We start from the raw sequence: 23039 nt of genomic DNA, 5'->3' as shown, positions 1-23039 counted from the left end.
CATGATGATGTGGTAAAATAAACTGAATAAGTGAAAGCCAATTTGACAGATATAGCTTCAACAATATGACCTCTACCAACTGTCTAAAGTTCGAAAGTCTCTATTGGAAGACTCATTACATTAGTCTTTAGCTAGTACATTAAGACATATCAAACATTGCTCGGTCGTCATAGTTTTTTTCGTAGTTTTCAAAAATGAAATAAAAACATTAACATTAAAAAAAATATATTTATCCATCTTAACAAAAAAACATTTTAATAAAATATACAAATACGCATCTCTGAATAATTCTTGTTCAGTTTAAAACTTCAACAGCTAAAGCAATACCCATTCCACCTCCAATGCACAACGAAGCGACACCTTTCTTCAAGTTCAATCTCTGCAAATTGTAGATGAGAGTGACGAGAACTCTGGTTCCGGAACAACCTAACGGATGGCCCAAGGAGAGAGAGCCACCGGCTACGTTGACTTTTGAGGGGTCTACGCCTAGTTCGTTGTTCACCGCGATACTCACTCCGGCATATGCTTCATTCAGTTCGTATAGGTCGACTTCGTCTTTGGACCAACCGATCTTCTTCAGCTGCAAATAAAACACAAATCATCAGGTATCATTGACTTTTATATCACTATTTTCTATTACTTGCATTTTTAATTTAGGATTTACTCAGGGCGAAAATGGACGAAATACTCAGATGCCGTTTATATGTAACTATTATTCAAATCATGAATGTGTTGCTTGTGTGAGTCCATTTCAAAAGGTGAAAGAAATAATAAGTTAGACTTACTCACAATCAATTTAATTTAACTAATCGGACGACCGGTTTCGCTTTCTACAATATGCAAAGCATCTTCAGGTCACGATACAAAGTTAGAACATTACTTTCATAAAACAAACAATACATTCCACTTATCTCTACTTCATTGGATAAAATCTGTCTCCTCAAGAACTTCCCAGTTTACTGTTAAACAATTACAATAGTTAACCTGAGTTCTCCAATCAACAATCCAAGATAGTTTGAACCATGTTCTTTCAACCATCAATTAATAGAGTACCGGCATGTAAGTAATGTTTATTTAGTTGTTCATTTATTTATTGATTCATTACAGTTTAATAGACGATGTTACCAATTTGTGGGTCTTACCTTGTCTGCTTAAACATTTTATTATTATTATTTTTATTCATTTATAAAACCACAGACATGTAATATTGGCATAATTACTGTAATTTATATAATTTGTATCACCTACCTATGTTTTTATCTTTATTAGACAACACCCTAATATGGGATTATTGTTTTCAGCATTTTAACTTTGTATCGTGACCTGAAGATGCTTTGCATATTGTAGAAAGCGAAACCGGTCGTCCGATTAGTTAAATTAAATTGATTGTGAGTAAGTCTAACTTATTATTTCTTTCACCTTTTGTAACTATTATTATTTTCAAATATAAAAATTTGAGCTCGCTTTGACTTAAACCAAATTGAACTCGTGCCGTCATCGAGTTAATTTTAAGTGAACACCGAAGTCAAGAGCTATTCGCATTTAATGAATCAATAAATCAATCAATCTGAACGTTAGTGCCTTGCTTAAGAGTACGCTTCTTCAAGGAGGGGCTGCTTTTTTTGCTGAAGTTTTTAAGGGAAGCGAGCAAGTTGAGTTGCGAGTGAGTAGTTTTTTGAAGTGGTATGCGGCTAAAGAGCGGAGGATTTGATAGTGATAGTGTAGAAAAGGAGCTCCATGAGGGAGAATATAACCTAGCCTACCAAGTCATGATCAGAAGGAACCTCCGGTGTTATCAGCCATACTAGGAACTACTCTGAATCAGTGTTTTGGCATGCAGTGATTTCATATACGATATTTAAGGGAGGTTGTTTCGAGGATGTCGTAATACTCAGCAGGAATTTTGTTACCAGCAAAGCGTAGAAGCTTGGCTGGAGGGATAGGAGTTTGTTTGGCTTTATTGTTAAAGGACGTATCTTTTACTGAGAGAGCGGACTCTATCATTTATTGATGGTAGATTCGCAATTTGGTGAATAAGTGCTGACGAATAATCTGCATGTTTTCTCATGCACTTTCTGAGGATTTTCCTTTCTGTTACCACAATGGAGTTGGTTTGGCGATTGTTTAGTGACGCGTAGACACACACCTTGTATTCGATAATAGGCGTGTATAATATTGGTGCTAGAATTTGAGTCTTGGAAGACTCCAGATTGTGGAGTGAATGTTGTTGATGGCGTGTTAGCGACTTTGGCACGGATTGTCCAATTGGAGAGATAGGAATATATTATTTTTACAAAGGGAGTCCAGCAAGGTAGAGCTTTTCGATCAGGCCTGTATGCCAAACCTGATCAAAGGTCAAAGATCAAAGATCAAACCTTCTGGATATCGAGGAAGATGCCTATGACGTACCTATTTGTTTCATTGAGGGATTTTGGTATGAACTATGATGCTTCAATCAATGCATTTTGTGAGGAGTGTTCAGATCTGAATCCAAATTGAACTTAATGAATCAAACTTCTTCTAATTTATCGAATACTCACCTTGGACAATGCACAATATGCCATACTAAATAAAAGAAGCTCTTGGTAAACTGTGAGAGCAAAAGTGTAAAGGACCAGTTCTTGAATTAAGTTAATTAAGAGTCGAACTCTTAACAGTTAAACTGCTTTTCTGACTGTTTACTGTTTTATACTAAGGCTTTAACTTAATATACTTACAAGATTGTTAACAGCTCCTACTGGACCCATACCCATAATCATAGGCTCACATCCTGCCTCTGCGTATCCCACAATTCTGGCTAAAGGTTTCAATTGTCTTTGTTTCAACTGTTTTTCGCTGACCAGTACTACTGCAGCGGCTCCGTCGTTGATTCCTACAAACATATACTCTATTCATTGAACTCATTGTCTTTTATAGATTCGTATTTACAAGTGTAAAGATTTTAAATAATATTAATGAATACACACTTCCATTGTTCGTGATTACTCTAATTTTTTTGTGTTTAGAAAAAAAAACAAAAAGAAGATAAAAATAATTGTTGTTCAAATACGTAAGTGTATGCATAAATAAGTTAAATAGGGGACATTTAAGCAAGAGGCACAAAATTGCATAACAAATTTGATAATCACACAAGAAAAATTATATTGCGTAATAAAAATCGGATAATGAAGAAAGAAAGAAGCAAAATGACTACTAGTATACAAATAGAAAAAAACTATTCTCTTACCTGACGCGTTTCCAGCTGTAACAGATCCATTAGGGACAAAACGAGCCTTATATTCCGCCAACTTTTCTACCGTCGTACCGAATTTGGGAAATTCATCTCTCGTTATCAGGTTACCAGTTTTTTTATCGGGCACTCCAACTATTTCCTTTTCAAATGCACCTTGGTTTACGGCTTTTTCGGTTCTATTCTGAGATTCGCATGCAAATGCGTCTTGTGCTTCCCGGGATATATTATATTTTTGGACTACGTTTTCAGCTATAAAAAAAAGAACATCAAATATACTATTATATGTAAGAATGTACCAATTTTGAGAGATATTGAAACTGTTCAATAATTTATATTGGTCAAACGAGCAAACTATTCCAAAAACGCTTAATGAAACATATTAAGTTACTTCAGAACGTAGGAATATTGCTGCTATTAATTAAATCATTCATTTTAAAGCTAATTTAGAAGTTTAACATACACACACGTTGTATGATACTCACCCGTGACACCCATATGAGCATCTTTAGTAAAAGCATCGTGTAGTCCATCCCTGAATAACGTATCTGCTAAATTGAAATTTCCTAACTTGGCATTTCGAAGATAAGCTGAGTGTTCAGCTCTGGTCATATTTTCTTGTCCTCCTGCTACAATTATTTCGTAGTCTCCATTTTTAATTCCTTGATATCCAATTGCGACGGTCCTAAAAGTTTTTAGTTTATATTAAAGAGTGAATTAACCAAAGAATCAACAAACAGTGTCTCCTACAAGCGGTTCTATTAGCTATACGAGGTCTGTTTCAAATGTATCGGATCTTTGCGCCAAAAATGCTACGATTGAAGAAGTTTCTCGTTTGACTCGATCTTGGTATTTAAAAAAAATTGTGTTTTGAGAAGTCTAATGTAGAATTTGTAAATGATTCGCGTGTGCCAAAAAAACACAAAATATTTGACGCTATGATGCAGGGAGAAGACAGGCCCTTTTTTCCGCTAATACATTCGTCGAACTTTGTGTAAAATTTTTGGCAAAATACAAGGTTACACAACTTTTTGTTCCGTACATTTACGACATGACGTCCTGCTGGTTTTTTTGGGTCGCCAAAACTAAATATGGCTGTTAAAGAACAACGTTTCGATTTAAGACAATGTGACGATAATACTAAACGCGATGACAAAAACTGAATTATTTTACAACTGCTTCAGTAACTTAATACTACTAACTGTAGTTCTTATTGTCAAACGCAAATAGCGTCGAAGAATGGCACTAGCTGGATGATGAAGAGTATACTATAGTGTGTCAATTTTAAAACTTACAATGGGCTATATCTCACGAACAACAGCTGATATCGAAAAATGCTTGATACCGTTTCTAGGACAGTAAGGGGGAACTAAAATTACATGAAAGAGGTCACAGAGCTCTACTATCCCAAATTATTGGTTCAACTGGACAAAAAAGTGCCTTCCCCCTTGACAACGCAGCGGCTTACACTTTCACTGTCGCCACTGCCAAATTCATCGAATTGGGCTACGAAATTCTGCCCTTTCTACCGTGCAACGTCTTGTGACAACGTCTTTGTGTTCCCAAACTTAAAAAAGTCATTGCTGCACAGAAATTTGAATCGAATGTGGAAGTCATCGCCGTCACGGAAGCCTACTCTGCAGACTTCAAAAATGTTAGTTAGTATATAATTGGACTTTATGAGAAGATGTCTTCAAATTACAAAAAGGAATAGAATAAGGAATGAGGAAAGTGAAACCGGATGAAATTAAAATGCTCAATAACAAAAAAATTGGAAAACAAAACAATAAAATGGTACAATTATGTTTAAAGAATGCCAGGCCATAGGTGGCCAAAAATAGTAAATGGTAACCTCCAGAAAGGAGAGGATGACCCTCATCAACCCCTAGACCCCAAACACCACAACAAAAAAAGTTTAAAATGCAAACCCCTACTTGTGATACACCATTGAAAAGACTATAAAAATGCTATCTAATGCTATAAACAATAATTATACAGAGTGAAACAACAATTGTGAGACTTTGCCTTAAATGGAAAATTTAATGAGGTATTTGTTGAACTACAAATTTGTTAAAAATGTCAATTAAGTAAATATTCAAAGTGGGTTCCGTTGTTTTGTAAACAATAATAGAGCCTATTTTCAAATTCTGTACAAACTTTGGCAAATCTTGTGCTAGTAATGGCTCGACATGCTTGCGTAATTTTTCGGTGATCTCGGTGGCCACTCAATAGGACCTCTGCTTTATATCCATTTGTTCGGATAATTAGTATCCAAGCAGTGCCTAACTAGAGCTGCATACTGAGGAGGTGCTCCATCTTGTTGGAATTGCAGTAAATCTTCGTCTAGAGCTAAGTTGCCTTGATCGTCCCTTTGGTTCTCTAATTCATGTACAATTAACGGTTCGATGGTGTTCCAGCATATCGAGATAAATGTCGCCACTTAAATTGCCTGGTATGAACAAGGGGCCAATTATAGCATTGCCTAATATTCCTGCCCAAAAATTCAGTTTTCAGGATATTGAGTGTGACTTTCTCTAAATCGGTGCGGGTTCGCATGACTCGAGTACCGACAGTTTTGTTTATTTACATTACTTATTTATTTTTTTATTTACACACACGTATATAGAAGGTTGGGAACTTTTGGAATAGACCTCGTATACGTATGTATTTAGTTAATTGTGTCACGTGCATTTAGCGAATTAGTAGATAAAATGATAATTTGCAAATCGATTTGTACTATTACGTTTAACCTAATTTAGGACTATAAATTGGTAAAAAAAATTTCTGGCTTCCTCTGTATTAAATGTCTGCAGTCATCACTTACTTAAGTCCTGATCCACAAAGCAAATTCAACGTATATGCGGAGCTGCAAATAGGAATTTTAGCGCCCAATGCAGCTTGTCTTGCGGGGTTCTGACCTTGACCGGCAGTTAAAACCTAACAATAGAAAAAAGAGAATTATGCAATCTTATCTATTATATTTTAATTTAAATGCATATTAAATAATAGCGATAACATCATCATTGCATATAAATGAACTACAAATATTTTGTCACACATAGAACGGACTTTAGTCTTTATTATATAATCTTAAAACAAACCAAAGAATTTATAGAATTATTAACCAGAAATAAGAAATTCTGGGACTAAATGTTATACAAAATTATAAAGTCAAACTATTGTATTATTTAAAATATTTTCTTCTCTGATTCAATACACCTATTACAACAAACCCACAACGACTCTAGACCCTTAAAAAAAGAGTTTTTTATCTTGCTGTGCAAACCAGGGCTCCATAGCTGCTATAATGTCTTTTTTAGAAAAAAATTAATAGAATTTTAGACTTTTTCTGCTTAAAGAAAGACATGATAGTTTGACGGAAAATGACTGAAAATGACACTACCGCAGAGATAAACCGCAGAATTTGCACGGCTAATAGATGCTATTTTGGGCTTAATCTCCTTTTTAAATCTACAGTTATATCAAGAAATACAAAAGTAAAACTCTACAAAACAATAATACGCCCAGTCCTAACATATGGTTCAGAAACCTGGACTTTAACAAAAAGTAATGAAAACATGTTAGGATGTTTCGAAAGAAAAATACTAAGGCGCATCTATGGAGCGGTAAATGAAAATGGTGTCTGGAGAAGACGATACAACTTCGAACTCTATAGGATATACCAGGAACCAGATATCGTAAAACACATAAAGATAGGACGTCTAAGGTGGGTAGGCCATGTTATGCGGATGGAGCAAACCGACCCAGCTAGAAAAACGCTCCTTGATAGACCTATTGGTCAAAGAAGAAGAGGAAGACCCAGAACAAGATTCCTAGATAACATCGATGAAGACATGAGAAATATGGAAATACGTGCTTGGCGGAGGAAGGCGATGGATAGGGACGACTGGAGAAAAATTCTTGGGGAGGCTAGGACCCACACAGGGTTGTAAAGCCAAAATGATGATGATGATAGTTTGACGGAGTCAGGTCTGGTGAATAAAAGTGGTATTCGAGTGATTCAAAGGCTAAATCACGAATTGTTTGAGATAAAGGATGGACTCTGACAAGGGGATGCCTCGTATCTAACATTGCCTTGAAAAAGACAGTCCGAGACAAACGAATTAAAGACGGTAGTACTATTTACAATAGTTCGATACAAATCTTAACATATGCTGGTGATATTGACATAATATGGCGTAGCAAGTGAATTGGAAACGGCGGCGAAACAGGCCGGTCTAGTCATCGACGAAGACAAAACCAAGTACATGTTGGTTACTAAGCATCCTATAGCAAATAAGGAACAGGAAACAGCCTTTGGAAGTCATATCTTTAAACGTGTTTACAGATTCACATACCTTGGCTCGCTAGTGTCTACTACCAATAAAACAAACGAAGAAATTAAAAGACAAATAAAACAAATAGGGCATACTATGGACTTCAAAAACAATTTTACTTAAGAAATACCCAAAGAAAAACTAAAATTATTATATCCGAAAGACTGCTGAGGCCGGTCCTCACATAAGGGGCTGAAACATGGACTCGCAGAAGGATGAAAGAATTCTGGGAATATTCGAACGTAAGATACTCCGCAAAATATTTGGGGCTATAGCTCAAGGACAGTGGCCCATTTCGAATTATACCAATTGTTTAATGAACCAGTTGTAACGTTCATTTAAACACATTGAATTACACATTATGGGCCGGCAACATAATACGAATGCCTGACAACATGATTGCTAAAAAGCTAACGACAGGAACACCTACAGGAAGAAGAAGCAGAGGCCGACTGCGAATTAGGTGTTTAGATGGAGTTGAGACCGACTTAGGGACATTAGAAATCAGAAAATGGCAACATCTTCTTCTTCTTCTTCATGTGCCTTGTCCGTTCCGAACGTTGGCAATCAACATGGCTATTCTGACTTTGTTTGCGGCAGATCTGAATAGTTCAGCAGATGACAATCCGAACCATTGCCGCAAGTTTTGGAGCCACGAGTGTCTTCTCCTCCGTGGACCCCTTCTGCTGTCTATTTTCCCTTGGACGATCAGTTATAGTACTCTATATTTATTGTGTCTCATAACGTGACCCAAGTATTCCAACTTTCTTTTCTTTAAACTTATTCCTACCTCTCTCTCTTTACCTATCCGGCGTAGTACCTCTTCGTTGGTCACGTGCTCAGTCCAGGATATACGTAATATACGTCGGTAAGCCCACATTTCGAAGGCCTCTACTTTTTTCATCAATGTTGCGGTCATTGTCCACGCCTCCATTCCATATAACAAAACCGGGAATACATAACATTTCAGAAGTCGAATTTTGAGAGGTAGGGTGAGGCTTTTAGAGGTAAAAATTTGCTTCATGCTAGTGAACGATGCTCTTGCCTTTTCTACCCTTATACGTATTTCCTTCGCTTGATCCCAATTTGAGTTAACTGTTGTTCCCAAGTAGATGTACGAATCCACGTGTTCAATTCTTTCATCGTCTAATATCAGTTGCTGTGGTGGTTGTTGGGTTTTGCTTACTAACATCCATTTGGTTTTTGTGATATTTAGTCTGAGTCCGTATTGTGCACTTGTTTTTTGTATCTTACTCATTAGGCAACTCAGTTCCTCCATGCTACTTGCTAGAATCACAGTGTCATCAGCATACCTTATGTTATTAATTATTTGTCCGTTTATCTTTATGCCTTCTGTGCTTTCCTCCAGCGCTGTCTTAAATACTTCTTCTGAGTATATATTAAAGAGAATAGGAGACAAGATACAGCCCTGTCGTACCCCTTTCTTGATCTCAATTTTATTGGTAAATGTAGATCCTACTTTCACTTTAGCTGTTTGGCCCCAATAGAGACTCGCTATTGTTCGAATGTCTCTGTAGTCGACTCCGATCTTATGGAGAATTTCAATTATCTTTTCGTGCTTTACGTTATCGAATGCTTTTGCGTAGTCTATAAAGCATATGTACACGTCTTTGTTCATATCTCTGCAGCGCTGGATAAGTACCTGTAGACTTAAAAGTGCTTCTCTTGTCCCAAGAGAATTCCGAAACCCAAACTGCGAATCTCCAATGTTATCCTCGCATTTTTTGCTTATTCTTTTGTAAATAACCTTGGTGTATGCCTTCGAAATGTGGTTACTTAGACTTATCATCCGATGTTGATCACAAGACTTTGCTTTTGGTTTTTTCGGTATGGCAACAAAAGTTGACTCTAGCCAGTCTTCAGGAAACTCCCCGCTGTTATAAATAGAAATCAGAAAATGGCAACATGGTGCCAGAAATAGAACAGAATGGCGACTAATCTTAGAGCAGGCCAGGATCCACAGATGATTGTCGAGCCAAAGATGATGATAAAACCATAACAATGTACAATACACTAAACAGGATAGAGATGGAGTAATTATGGAAAATAACAGGAAAAAGTAAACTAAAATTAAGGAAAATAACAAAGCACACGATGGAATTCAAACGATATGGTGAAAGAAGAAAAAAAAAAAAAAAAAAGAAACGGAAAGATTGACGAGGCACGAAAAGGAAAAGAAAAAAAAAGGACAGGATCTTAGATATAAAGAGAAAAACTTAAAACATAAAAGGATACAAGAATTGTAGACGGAAATAAAGAACTAGAGATGAATAGAAAAGATATAAAAATAGAAATCGTACCTTAATAGTATAAATATATTGTAAAACAAGAAAAAAAGCAGTAAATCAGAATTTTAAAAGATCAAAAGCACCATAGTGTATTTTCCTTAAAAAATAATATAAAAGTTCATTTAAACACATATTACAAGATGAAAGTGCGGTAATTTTAAGTAAATGCCACCAAAATATTTTTCTCCTTGTACTTGTCAAAATAAAAATTTGAAATTCTTCATGATTAGTGTATGATATTACGTTGGGGCTTGTCAGCTGTGTCATAAAAGCTGTATTATCACTAATTTCCAACTAGTCCATGTTGTGAGACCGCTCCCGTAGGAAAAATGTTTCTGATTCGGTTTCTTTGCGGATTCTTTTTTCAAAAAAGGCCCCTTTCCACAAATCTGAAGCGTGCCAGGCGAAATTTTTTTAAAATATTTTTTTAAACTAATTCCAAAAATCACTGTTTTTGCCCCGATACACATTTTTTAGGTTTCTTTGTAACAAAAAAGGTCTCCTGTCATTTTTCTCCAAAGCTGACAGTTTTACCCCCTACGCCAGAAAGCGCCCCGATATATGGTGCGTCTCTATCGCCCTTATATACGTACTTACGTGAAAAATGCCCAATAGATATTAACATTTATTAAAATTTTGTAACAATAGTATACAATGAATTTCAAAATCATCGATGTTAATAATAAATTACTAAATTTTAATAAATGTCAATATTTTTTGAAACTTTTTCGCATAATTTACAATTAAAAAACTACGGTCTAAATTTAAAAAACGGGTGTGGCAGTCCAGTGGGACTGCCGGTGGAAGTTACACTTCTATACACGCATTCGCCGTTACAAATTTATTTGGGAGTCAATCTGCACAATCATTACATATGTAATTCTATAGGTAAGACATAGCAGAAAGAGAAACAGAATTAATAACAACTTACTAACAATGAAGGATTGAATCAATATTTTGAAAATGTATATTTTTATTTTCATATATGTATGAAAGGAGTTGAATGCAAAAATTTTTTTACACATACTCTGCAGTAAAATTCATTGTTTATTTTGTTATTAATATAATATATTAATATAATAATACAATACAAATTAAACTGCAATATTCATAAGTATTTAAAAATGATAATAATATACATAAAAAAATACACTACAATACAGTGCAACATAATTCCATATAATAATACAATACAATTTAAAATTCAATATCCATAAGTATTTAAAAATGACAATAATGTAATAATATTAATAAAAAAGTCCTCCCCGACTGGGAATCGAACCCCGGTCTCCCGCGTGACAGGCGGGATACTGACTACTATACTACCGAGGACATGACACAAAGATATTTCAAAATTGACAGTTCTGGCTCATACAGTGAATTATTGAGATTATTATTTTAAAATACAAAAGACTAATATAATTATGAACATTTAATAAATAATACAAAACATATCACATAAATAATAATATTAATAAATATTTTATTATATGTATAATATTATAGGTATATATATCTTTATATAATATATATAATATTAAATTATATATACAAAAGGAACATTTTTATATTCGAGAGAGGAAGAGAGAGAAAATATATCTTCTGTCTCTCTCTTACTCATTATCTTACATATGTAATGGTTTCACAGATTCACTCCCATACAAATTTCCAACGTGGAGCGCGCGTATAGAAGTATAACTTCAAAAAGCTTCGATTGCTCTTCAGAATCTTGAAACTGAATGTTTAAATTTGAAATTAAGCACTTGGCAATCTCAAAAATAATAATTAACAAATGAATTTTCAAACCTCAAAAATGCGTATTTTTAATTATTTATCACTCGAAAACTGTCATTTTTAGAGAAAAATGACAGGAGACCTTTTTTGTTTATAATGACACAAAAAACGTAAAAAATAAGTATAAATATTTTTGGAATTTGTTAAAAAAAATGTTTCTATTCAAAACAATTTCTGCCCAAAAATTTTTCCCGGCACCCTTCAGTTTTGTTGAAAGGGGACATTTTTGAACAAGAATCCACAAAAAAACCCAATCAGAAACAGTTTTAATATAGAAGCGGTCTCACAACATGGACTAAACGGAGTATAGAAGATTCTGATTTCTTATTTATCATAAATAAATCGAAGAGCGCAACATATTAAGAGTAGTAATTTATTAAAAACAACTTTATTGCATTAACGATTACAAAGTAAAAACTAAATCAAGGTCGTTTGTAATTTTATCCACGTAATTTTTATACACTTTTTATCTCCGTATGTTTATAAATATAGACAGATTCAGATTTGTGTTACTATTCAGATTACAAAGTATATAAAATAAAATATATATGTACACTAAAATTAGGATCTTATCTAAACCATTATAAACCGGATTTTATCAGATTCCGGTTGCAATAGCCGTGTTAACATAACAAATTTATCTATAGAAATCATACGATTTTTATCAAATTCCGATAAAAGTATCAAATCAAATCAACCTGTATTAAATTGGGTACAGGTGTATCAATAGTATAATCTTTTGAAAGCGTTAATATTAAAGAAACAAATTTTTTTTCGGACGTTTCTTTACGCGATTCCGAACTTTCTTTCGAACTACGTTAATGAGTAAGTATGTACTTCGAAAAATTGCATAAACTTGTCATAGATTTAAAAAAATATAATTATCTAAACTTCATAAAAACTCTATAATGTACGCAAACATTAAAAAAATCATAATTGAAGATGAGTATAAACAATAAGAAGCAGAAGAATAAAGCAAATCCACTTTAAAATCAATAATTGAAAAGATAGCAATTAAATGAACAAAAAAAGTGGATTGATAAATATGCTGATGAGTATTTGTAAAAACTTACAAAACTTATATATACAAACATTGAAGCATTCACAGAAATGTCTTACCTGTCCCATAATAACTTGGTCTACATCTTGTGGCTGTAGATTTGCTCGTTTCACAGCTTCTGCAATCGCAACGGTTCCTAATTCAACGGCAGAATGCTTCTCAAACTGGCCATTGAAGCTTCCTAAAAACGAACAACTTTTTAAAACAATTATTAAAGGAAATTATAGATATTTTAAAAATACCCAACGATTTTTATTGTTTTTTGCCGAATACAAGATTAAAGTTAAATTTGTTAATAAATCACTAAGAAAAGTCCAAAAAGTATGCTGACCTGCGAAAATATCGAATTTAGAACTGTGGAGAAGAACAAAGGAACAAAAGATAAAAGTTACAATTTAAAGAAAAAAACATGGAAATGTATTGAGAATACACTAAGAGCAATCAAACTGATATAGAAAAAGAAGCTGAATAATGGTGAAGTACCACAACAAGAGAACATGAGATAATTGGAAGTAGTCAAGCGAAGAGTGGGAAATAGAGAGAAATACAGAGGACTTCCCGAAGAAATTTAAAGGAAATGATACAAAGGGGATGTGCTGATTTAGTTATCTCTCATTATTGGCGAAAAAAGCAAAAATTTGCTCAATATTCCTTGTAAGTGCATTAGACAATCAGAGACCGTGGGAGAGAAAGAGGCAGGAAAGAAATTTTTGATTGCAACTAATTGTAACACTTTTTATTTTTTTTACATTTTATTTTCTTCGCCAACATATGGCGCTACTGATTGTCCATATCGTTTTGAAATTTTTTTAACTGCTTTTGCAAGTTTTTGAAAGCGCAACAAGACCGCCCCAAATTGCATCCTGTTATTCTGTAAGCCATGGGAGGTAACTTATTTGAAATAATGAATTTCGATTGGCTAGAAAGTTTAACATATGTGTTTAAACAAATATTCTGAAGAGAAAAGCTTACCCACTTCTAGATGGGTTGAATGGGGAGCAAGACGTGTATACGTTGGTGATGGCGATTTGTAGTTTTGTTTTAAGTGCCGAAATCACACTAAAATAAGTATTTTTACTCAGAAATATATAGTAGTAATAACGACACTAACCCTAGATCTCTTACTGTGAAGTGAAAGCCATTGGTCTGCCGAGCCCACTTGGTTATCAGACAGACCGACCGACTTTTTAAAAATTCAGAAAAAACTGTTTTAGGTAAGCCATGATTTTTCTATCTTCAGTGCGGAGACTGCAGATGTTTATGGACCACTAAAATGTTAGGAATCTGAAGATGAATCTGCAAAAATTACTGTCGACACGCTTTCTGTTCTTTTTGCTACTCAAATGAATTTCCCTGAAACATATATAATATCCCCGTATCCCCAATAACAGTTCACATAATTATATCTTTCTAATTAAGAAAATTCTTTTTGAAACACATAAAAATAGTTTTTTAAAAAGTAGTACTTTTTATGAGTTAGATGTTCTTGAGATTGATGTCACAGCTTAAGCCAGGTTGGAAACGTAGAAAAATATAGAAATATCTCACAAAGCTTAATATCTTAGATCATTCACAGCAATTTAAGAAAGTAAAAAAAATTATTGCGCAAAAATTTTGATCGAGTGTCGAGAGAATATTATAAGAGAGAGTCAAGAGAATATTATAGTACATACCTATCGGAGTTCGGCAGGCTGCAACTATATACACATCAGCCATTTTGTTCAACCGTATTACTTATCAAAAACAATTCTTAATCTCTATGACTAGTTCTTGCAACCTTTGAACATTGGGAATGTCTGTTCACAAACCTTGCTTCGCGTTTTATAGTATATTCGATATTATCGCGCAGGACAATTTCATTGTGATAAGAATGATTTCAATATTTAGACAGCTGCATCATCGAAATGCTGGATCAATTACCGGAACTAAAAGTACACATAGAGACAGAAAAGGTCAACATTCACGAAGATAATGAGATTATTTTTTTTTTGTACCAAAAATACACACTTTATCACATAATCTTATCTTTCAAATTAAACTTAAGACAAACATCCGATAGTAAAAAAAGTAAAGCAGGTAATTAAGTAAGTAATTAAAAAGTAACATGTTTACATAAGTTTAAACACCTGTTATGAAATGATTCTTATCAAATGCGACTCGGAACTTTGAGTAATCTTTTATTATGTACATAATATACAAAGTACTTGTTAGCAGTAGCGCACCTAGAATTTGCCTCTGGGGGAGGAGGGGGTTTTGGTTGATCACCGAAATTTTTTTTATGATGCTACCTCCATTTTGAGTCCTTAAAATGTGTGAGTAACAGTGTCGGAATAGGGTCCTGGGGGGGGGGGGGTTTAACCCCCAAACCCCAACCACCCCCCTGGATGCGCCGCTGCTTGTTAGAAATAACTTGTTATGAATACTTAACGTACAAACATCACTGTACTAGCTAAAAGTACTTAATTAGTAGAGTTTTGAAATACATTTATAAATATATACGTTATCAATATTAACCCGAGACCTAAATATTTATTGCCAGAAATTTTTTGGAAAACGCAACTGGCCCAACACTTTTTACAATAGTCCTGTTTAAACAATTTTCAATAATTTTGTTTAAGTTTTGTTATACATAATACTTGGATCATGTGTTGAGAGGTGAAAGATATGAATTACTCCAAATCATATTGCAAAGTAAAGTGCAGGACAAAAGATCAGTTGGAAGATGCCAGAACACGGAGAAAATGATTTGCCCGCTCATCCACAGAAATCTTTCGTGAAGCAGTTTCCAAAGCTAAAATTGCCATTTGAATTGCCAACCTTATAATTTTAGGAAAACATTTACAGCTCAACTAATAGAAATGAGCAAGATATAATATTTTGTGATATGATGAGTGCATATGAAGTTAACAGACGAAAAAAATCCATGCCTTCAAAATCTCGTAAGTTAGGAGTAACACATTACTAAAAAAAAGGAATTCTAAATATCCATTAAGAGTTTATCAACAATTTTTTACCTTAGCTATAAGTCTATCAGCAAGGCGCGTAACCAGGGTTGCAAGTACCATTCCTGCAGGGGAAGTACCAAAAAACAAAAGAGGAGAAGATCAAAGTCCAAAAAACAATAGCTTATAAGAATTACATTAGAGAGTTTATCGGCAATTTGAGAAGACGAGAAAGCCATTACAATAGATTAAAGTCTCAAAAATTTTATTTAGACAGCGATTTAAGTATTGCAAAGTTTTATAAGCTATATAACACAAAATTAGAGACAAAACAAGTTTCACTGTCAATGTTTTTAAGAATCTTCAGAAAAGATTTTAATTTAGGCTTTTCTTCACCTGCTATAGATGTATGTGGCACATGCATAAGAATCACGAATCAAATTGAAATAGAAAAAAAATGCAAAAAAAGAGAAATGATTGTACAAAAGCGCATTCACAATAAAAGAGCTAAAACATTCTACGAGTTATGTAAGATCGCCAAGAATTTCCACTAAGCTTTTGTTTTGACTTGCAGCAGGTACAGCCATTGCCTAAGACACCCATATCTGACGCATCTTATGCACACTAAGTAAGTTTTTATGTTTTCTGCTGTGTTGATATAGGACCAAACGTCCCTATTTTTATACGTAGAGCAAGGATCAAGCTAGACGGGGTTCTCTGCAAGTAGGATCTGCTCTTCTGCATTGTTTCGACTCACTCAATTGAACGGATTCGGAGGACAAAGTAAAAACTCATATAATCCATGCATTATATTTTTGGCTTAAAGTCAAGGGACCTCCAGAATTAGAAGAAATTAGAATAACAGAATAACTTTTTCGGTACGTAACTCTCAGTTTTTTGTCAGCAGATAGGGTGTTTGGCAGGGTTGAGAAATGCCTAAGAAAACAATCTGTTGTAAAAACAAAAGAGGAATACATAAGCATTTATCAAGAGTTCGATTTAGTAAAGAACCTTGAAACAGACTGTTTCAAACAGACATTAAGTCTCTTCAAAACAACTTACAAAAAATTGGTTTAAAAAGAATTCATTTAAAAAATCTACAAGATAATACAATAAAAGTTTGGTGTTCGATATAAAAGTCTTCTAGAAAATGAAAAAACATTGATAAAGGCGCGAAAAACTGATCAGGGTATGAAACTGGACAGTATTCCGCTGAATAATGCCCTAATTGAAAAGAAGAAAAAATCTCCGAAATATCTCTTAGAACAGCACTTTGGCGATGACTGGATAAATAATGAGTTTTTAGATCGGTATAAGAAACTCTTAGCAACAGAAGGATGCAATAACGAAGAACAACATCAAAACCCATGTGACTGTCTGGAAGACGACCATGTGAAATTCACACATCTATTTATTTTATATCTACTTCTGTAACTTTTTTAAAATACCATTATATTGTCTCATATTGTTAATTTTATTATTATTTAATGCTCTCTGTTTAATACGCCTATTTACATATAATCATATACTACTCTTATTCTTTAAAATATCTGATTTAAATTTTTTCACTCAAGTAGTAAGAGGTAACATTTCTGCATTTAACTCCGAATCAGTTTTAGTGAATTTATTGCGTTTTTATTGATCGCTCCTCAAATAATAATGTGCACATGCACATTGTAAATAAAATATCGATTATCGAATAAAATTGCGTAATAGTTTTGGTATTTTTTATAATAATAGTGCAATCACTCTCTGTTGTAATTTTTTGTATCACGTAGAAATTCATTATGTTCTCTTACTTTTATGATTTAAATGGTAGGTACTACATACCTATGGGAGTTCTACAGGCTGAAACTATATACACTTCGGACATTTTGTTCGACTACGACACTTTACAACTATGTATTAAACTATACGACCACTGCTATATAGTCAGCTATAAACATCGGCAATGCCTATTCAGGGACACATTCTCCGTTTAAATATTATATTTTCAGTAGCGGCGAGCAAGACAAAAAATAACAGTGTGATAAGATATAAATAATTTGAAAGTTTTTAAATTATAATGTGTTATATTACTATTAAACGAAGAAATAGCCCAAGAAAATTTCGGCTCCAAACATGAAAAGGAAGAAATTTTTTTTAAAGAAATGAAACATAAACTGGAAGATCGTAGAGTATTGAAAAGTCAAGGGAAATGTTGACCCACAACAAATAAACACCATAAATAAAGAAAAATTAAGAAAATGGCAAAAAAGCGATGTTCCAACTTAAAGACAAAAATGGAAATATGGTCTAGGCATATACTGGAAATTTTTTTGAAATATTACCTATATCAAAGTCAAGTTATTCCAGAGCTCATCGAACATCCAATAGAAAGTGTACATAATGTAGGATCGGAAGAAATAAAAGATATAGTAACAATTTGACATGCTGTCAAAAGTGTGAGAAATAATATAGCTCCGGAGGAAGATGGTTTGGTCATTGAGACAAATAAACAAGAAAGTCCACTTTTGATGTCACGCAATCACTTTTTAATCTATGTCTTCTTCTTCTTCTTCCTCCTTGTATGTAGGCTTTAATGCCTGTTTTTTCTTCAATATTAGCCTCCTAAATTGTTTAAATTATCGCACCATCCTTTTCTTGGTCTGCCTATACTTCTTCGTCCATTTGATGACTTATCTCGTGCTTTTCGTACTATCCTATCCTCTGCCATTCTACTAATGTGTTCGTTCCGCTCCTGATTCCGTTTTGTCACCCATCCATTTATGTCTTCTATATTGCATACTCTTCTTACGTTTTCGCTTCTCTCCCTATCCAATAGACTTTTCCCTGATATTCTTCGAAGTATTTTCATCTCTGTTGTTTCTAGTAGTCGTCTCGTTTTAGATACATCAGGTCTTGTCTCCGCCGTGTATGTTAATATAGGTCTAATTGCTGCTTTATAGATTCTTGTTTTTGTGTCTTGTCTTGGATATGTGTTCTTCTAGATTGTGTCATTAAGAGATCCCGCCGCTTTACTTGCTTTTAAGCTTTGTTGTCTTACTTCTTCTTCAACATCTCCGTAACTAGTTATATCAATTCCCAAATATCTAAACCTTGCTTCCTGCTTTATTATTTTCCCATCAATTTCGATTTTACATCGTAGTGGGTATTTAGATGTTATCATACATTTGGTTTTTTCTGCTGATATAATCATATTTCTTGGCTGTTGTATTGAAGATGTGTATTAATCTTTGGCGCTCGTCTTTTGTCTCGGCGATTAATGCGGCGTCGTCTGCATAACATAATATTTGAATTTCTTTGTTCCCCATTCAGAAGCCATCACCTTTACGTACTGCTTGTACTATTTCGTCCATTATTATAATAAAGAGAAGTGAGCTTAACGAGTCACCCTATCTGACTTCGCTTTGTACTGGTATATACGTGTTAGTTTTCCATTTATCTTTGCCTGCATTCGATTATGGAAGTAGATGTTTTCGATGGTTTGCATAATATTGATCGCTATGTTTCTTTCACACAGTAGGTGTAGGACGTCTTCAACTTGAATGCGATCGAAAGCCTTTGTCAGGTCTATAAAACATAGATATGTTGTGTTATTGTACTCGATTGCCTTTTCTGTGATTTGTCTTAGTACAAGTACGGCGTCTACGCAGGTCGTAATTTATGTGTATAATTTTAATTTATAAAAAGGGGATCAATTAGATCTTGAAAACTATAGGCCCGTTAGATTACTAAACCATATATATACAAGTTCTTTGAACTCGATTTTTATCAATCAGAAGTAGGGTTTCGGTCAGGCCATGGAACGAATGACTATCTACAGTGCCTTAAAATTCTAGTCGAAAAGTGTATCGAACATAATAGACTCCTGATTCTTATTTTTGTTGACATCTACAAATCATTTGACACAGTAGAAACAGTCGCTATCTTAAAAGCACTATAAGAATGCAGAATAGACCACAGGTATGCCAATATTATTCAAAATATAGATGATAATGCAACAACAACTGTAAATGTTCATTGTATAAATGAGAATATAAAAATTTGAGAAAGAATGCAGCAGAGAAATACGTTGTCGCCAAAACTTTTCAAAGGATCTTAAAAGAACTCAAAAGTGTATTAACATCGATGGACATAAACTAAATCACCTCCGATATGCCGATGGTACTGTTCTCATTAAAGACAACTTAGAAGAAGCCAGAGTTATGCTGCAACAACTAGAGCAAGTAATACAGAGAGTTAGTGGGACTAAATTATGGGAAAACAAAAAAGATGATGAATATCGTCACCAATGAGCCAATTAATTGGGAAGTTTAGGTTAAGCTACATTCGGAAAAATAAGAGACGTGTTTAAAAAAATGTTCCAATCCATCTCGAAAGAAAAGCTTTCAACCAGTAGAACCAGATGCGTTCTACCAGTCCTCGCATAAGGAATAGAAACCTTAAGTCTCATAGAACACAATATAACCTGGAGATATGATTGTTTGGAATTGACATTCTTCTGACGTCTGGAAAAAATATATTTTAAAACATTGGTATCATATATTTAAATCAAGTTGAAATACATGGTAAATTCTGTATTAAGCAAATGATTTTTCTGGATCATACAAATCGTATTCTAAGTGCAAAGTCAGTATCAATAATTCTCGTGTTCCAACAAGTTATCTAAATTTTTTTAAAGATGGAGAGCACAAATCAACGACATTGTGAAGAAGATAGTTAAAAATGGATAGTGGATACCTATATATTAACAGAATGCTAGAATATATAATGAAGGATTCAAAAGGGAAGATGAAGATAGACGATATAAGAGCAGTGATGGACCAAGAAAAAATAAGATTGTCAGAGGACATAAAAAGATTGACATAATGGGATAATCTTATATTCAGGAGTGAATGGAAAAAGGTTAACAAAGAGAAATTTGAAATCTATGCTATTTTCGAAGAGTTTTGATAATATCTTACATAATATTTATTGTAGAGACACATTTACTTAGTTAATTAACAGTTGAAAAGTGTATTATTAGTTAAAATATTTGTACATACCTACGGCAGTCCTACAAGCCCCAACTATATATACATCAGACATTTTGTTTATACTTCCTACAACTATATGATCACAGCTTGCCACTCTTGAACATCTGAAATGTCTTTTCCCGTGACTTGGTCTACTTTTATACCATTCAGCATTACCATGTGCATATTTGTAGGTTTAGCTAAGAAATTAGTTGAAATGCGCTAAAATGTACAACCAATATACCAATTACACGTTCTAAATATAATCTAAATATTATAAGTTAATATTGAACATCTAATAGACTAACTAATACATTTCTATCTATCAATCACAAAATAAACACTTTAAGAGAAAATATTAAAAATAAATATTATAACATTGTTTAAAATCTAACATATCACTGTGAGGATTCCGTTCATAGCTACTTTGTCATCGCAACATTTGCTTGGTGAGTAATTTATTGTGGCACATGGTTCTGTACAACAACATCATGTTTTCTTTTGTAATGATTAAGTTTAATAAATAAATAAATACATCTTAATCTGTCTTTGATTTATTCTGACATCACTTTCTTCAGCCTTCTTGAAAACTACAATAATCTCAGTTTTGTCTAGGTTGATTTTCATTTTGTATTTATTAAAACATTCATTTTTAATTTACGTTATCGTTTTTGTAGGTATTTTTGGCTATTTGCTGCAATAATTAAATCATCAGCATAGTTTTATTCAGGTACGAATATTTGTCGTAATTTTTTCACTCCAACTCTAACGTGTTTGGCACTTCTTTGTGCTTCTTTGACTATTTTATCCATTAAGAAGAGAACACTTAGTACCTCTCCTTGTCTAACACCCATTTTCGAAATTCTACGATTTTCGGTTGTTTATTCTGATCATATTTCTTGTAGAGCTGTAAGACGAATTCCATAGAAAATATCCACTTTTTGAAGCCAAAAATATTACTTTAATTCCTAAAAGTTTATTAAATTTCCAGAAAAACTGCAGATCTGACAAAAATGTTAATATCACCATAACATCAACGGCATCACAAGACCCTTCCATACTTTAATCTCACGCTGTAGATTGAGAATGAAGAAAACAGCAAAAGCATTATTTTAAAAGTATAAAAAGATGTCTTTATTTTTGTTTCTTAAAAAGGTTTGTAAGTGCCTTTGAAAAGATTCGATACTGATTTTAAGTCGCGGCATTTTTACACTCCAAAATCACTATTATTTCGCTCATTCAATTTTCTCAATTTCGTAAAAAATGCACGATTACTCTCGTTCCGGGATGCGGGACTATCTTTTTCTTCAGTTTTGAGTAAGTACTAAAGAATAAAAAAAATGTTTTTGGCATAAAAAAGTGGATATTTTGAAGTAGCTTGTTATCAATCTCTCTCTATTAAATAGCTTTTCATATTTCCTTCCGTGATATTAAATCAAAGGCTTTTTCAAGCTATACAAAACTTGAGCATATTTTTTATCATTGTAGCTCTGCTAGCTGTCGTTCTGTGAATATTAAATGAGTTGTACCCCTGCCTGATCTGAAGCCGCATTGATTATCACCTAAAGTTTGTGCAACAACAATTCTTAATCTTTTTTCTAGAATTGTTGGACATGCCTCTGTAATTTGAACATTTCTTTTTATGTTCATTTTTGTATATTGGGAAGATTATCGCAAGTGTTCAGACTTTAGTAGTAAGGTTCTTTTTCCAGGCTAAATATATAATTTTATGCAGTAGTATTACTCCGGCTTCTGGCATGTATTTTATCATTTTAGGTTTAATATTATCTGAGCTTTCGACTTTTCCCTTTTTTAATCTGCTTATCGACTCTATGAATTTTTCTAATGGTATTTCCTCTCTTGAACGTTTTTTTAATACTTTGTATTAACTTAAGAATGGTTTGCTTTCGCTCGTCAAAACATTTGTCTACATTTAGCACTCCTTTGAAATATTCGTACCACCTTTCCATTATATGTTCTTCTGTGACTAGTAGCTTGCCTGTTTCATCTTCAGTAAATCTTGTAGCATTTTCTGTATCTTTTGTTTAATTTTTGAGTGTTCTATATAGTAGTTTACGATTTCTTCTGTATTGCTCTACATTTTATGTGCAAACTCTTCCCACTTTTGTGTCTTTTTTAGCTTTTTGAAGTTATACTTCTATACGCGCGCTCCACATTGGAAATTTGTATGGGAGTGAATCTGTGAAATCATTACATATGTAAGATAATGAGTAAGAGAGAGACAGAAGATATATTTTCTCTCTCTTCCTCTCTCGAATATAAAAAGTTTTGTCTTTATTAAATAATGATCAGAGCCGATTTTATATCCTGTCTTGACACGTATATCCTG

At 33.5% G+C, this 23039-nt stretch overlaps 1 protein-coding gene across 3 annotated transcripts; it reads right to left on the bottom strand.

The window, feature by feature from the left end:
• Window positions 1–208: 208 nt before the first annotated feature.
• On the bottom strand, window positions 209–20768 carry LOC140437844 (acetyl-CoA acetyltransferase, cytosolic-like). 3 transcript variants are annotated; one of them, XM_072527617.1, is made up of 7 exons: window positions 20720–20768; window positions 12789–12910; window positions 6054–6166; window positions 3715–3914; window positions 3227–3481; window positions 2718–2872; window positions 209–580 (listed from the first exon to the last, which is right to left on the bottom strand). In XM_072527617.1, the coding sequence occupies exons 1-7, from the start codon at window positions 20760–20762 to the stop codon at window positions 296–298; spliced, it is 1173 nt and encodes a 390-aa protein (XP_072383718.1). In that variant the 5' UTR covers window positions 20763–20768; the 3' UTR covers window positions 209–295. The 3 variants fall into 3 exon arrangements, with proteins under 3 accessions (XP_072383718.1, XP_072383717.1, XP_072383716.1); XM_072527616.1 differs by lacking the exon at window positions 20720–20768 and adding an exon at window positions 17502–17657; XM_072527615.1 differs by lacking the exon at window positions 20720–20768 and adding an exon at window positions 14403–14643.
• Window positions 20769–23039: the final 2271 nt, after the last annotated feature.

The sequence above is a fragment of the Diabrotica undecimpunctata genome, chromosome 3 (assembly GCF_040954645.1).
Source record: "Diabrotica undecimpunctata isolate CICGRU chromosome 3, icDiaUnde3, whole genome shotgun sequence".
NCBI lineage: Eukaryota > Metazoa > Arthropoda > Insecta > Coleoptera > Chrysomelidae > Diabrotica > Diabrotica undecimpunctata.
The sequence above is the reverse complement of the archived record's forward strand: the minus strand, read 5'-3'. Positions and strand labels throughout refer to the sequence as shown.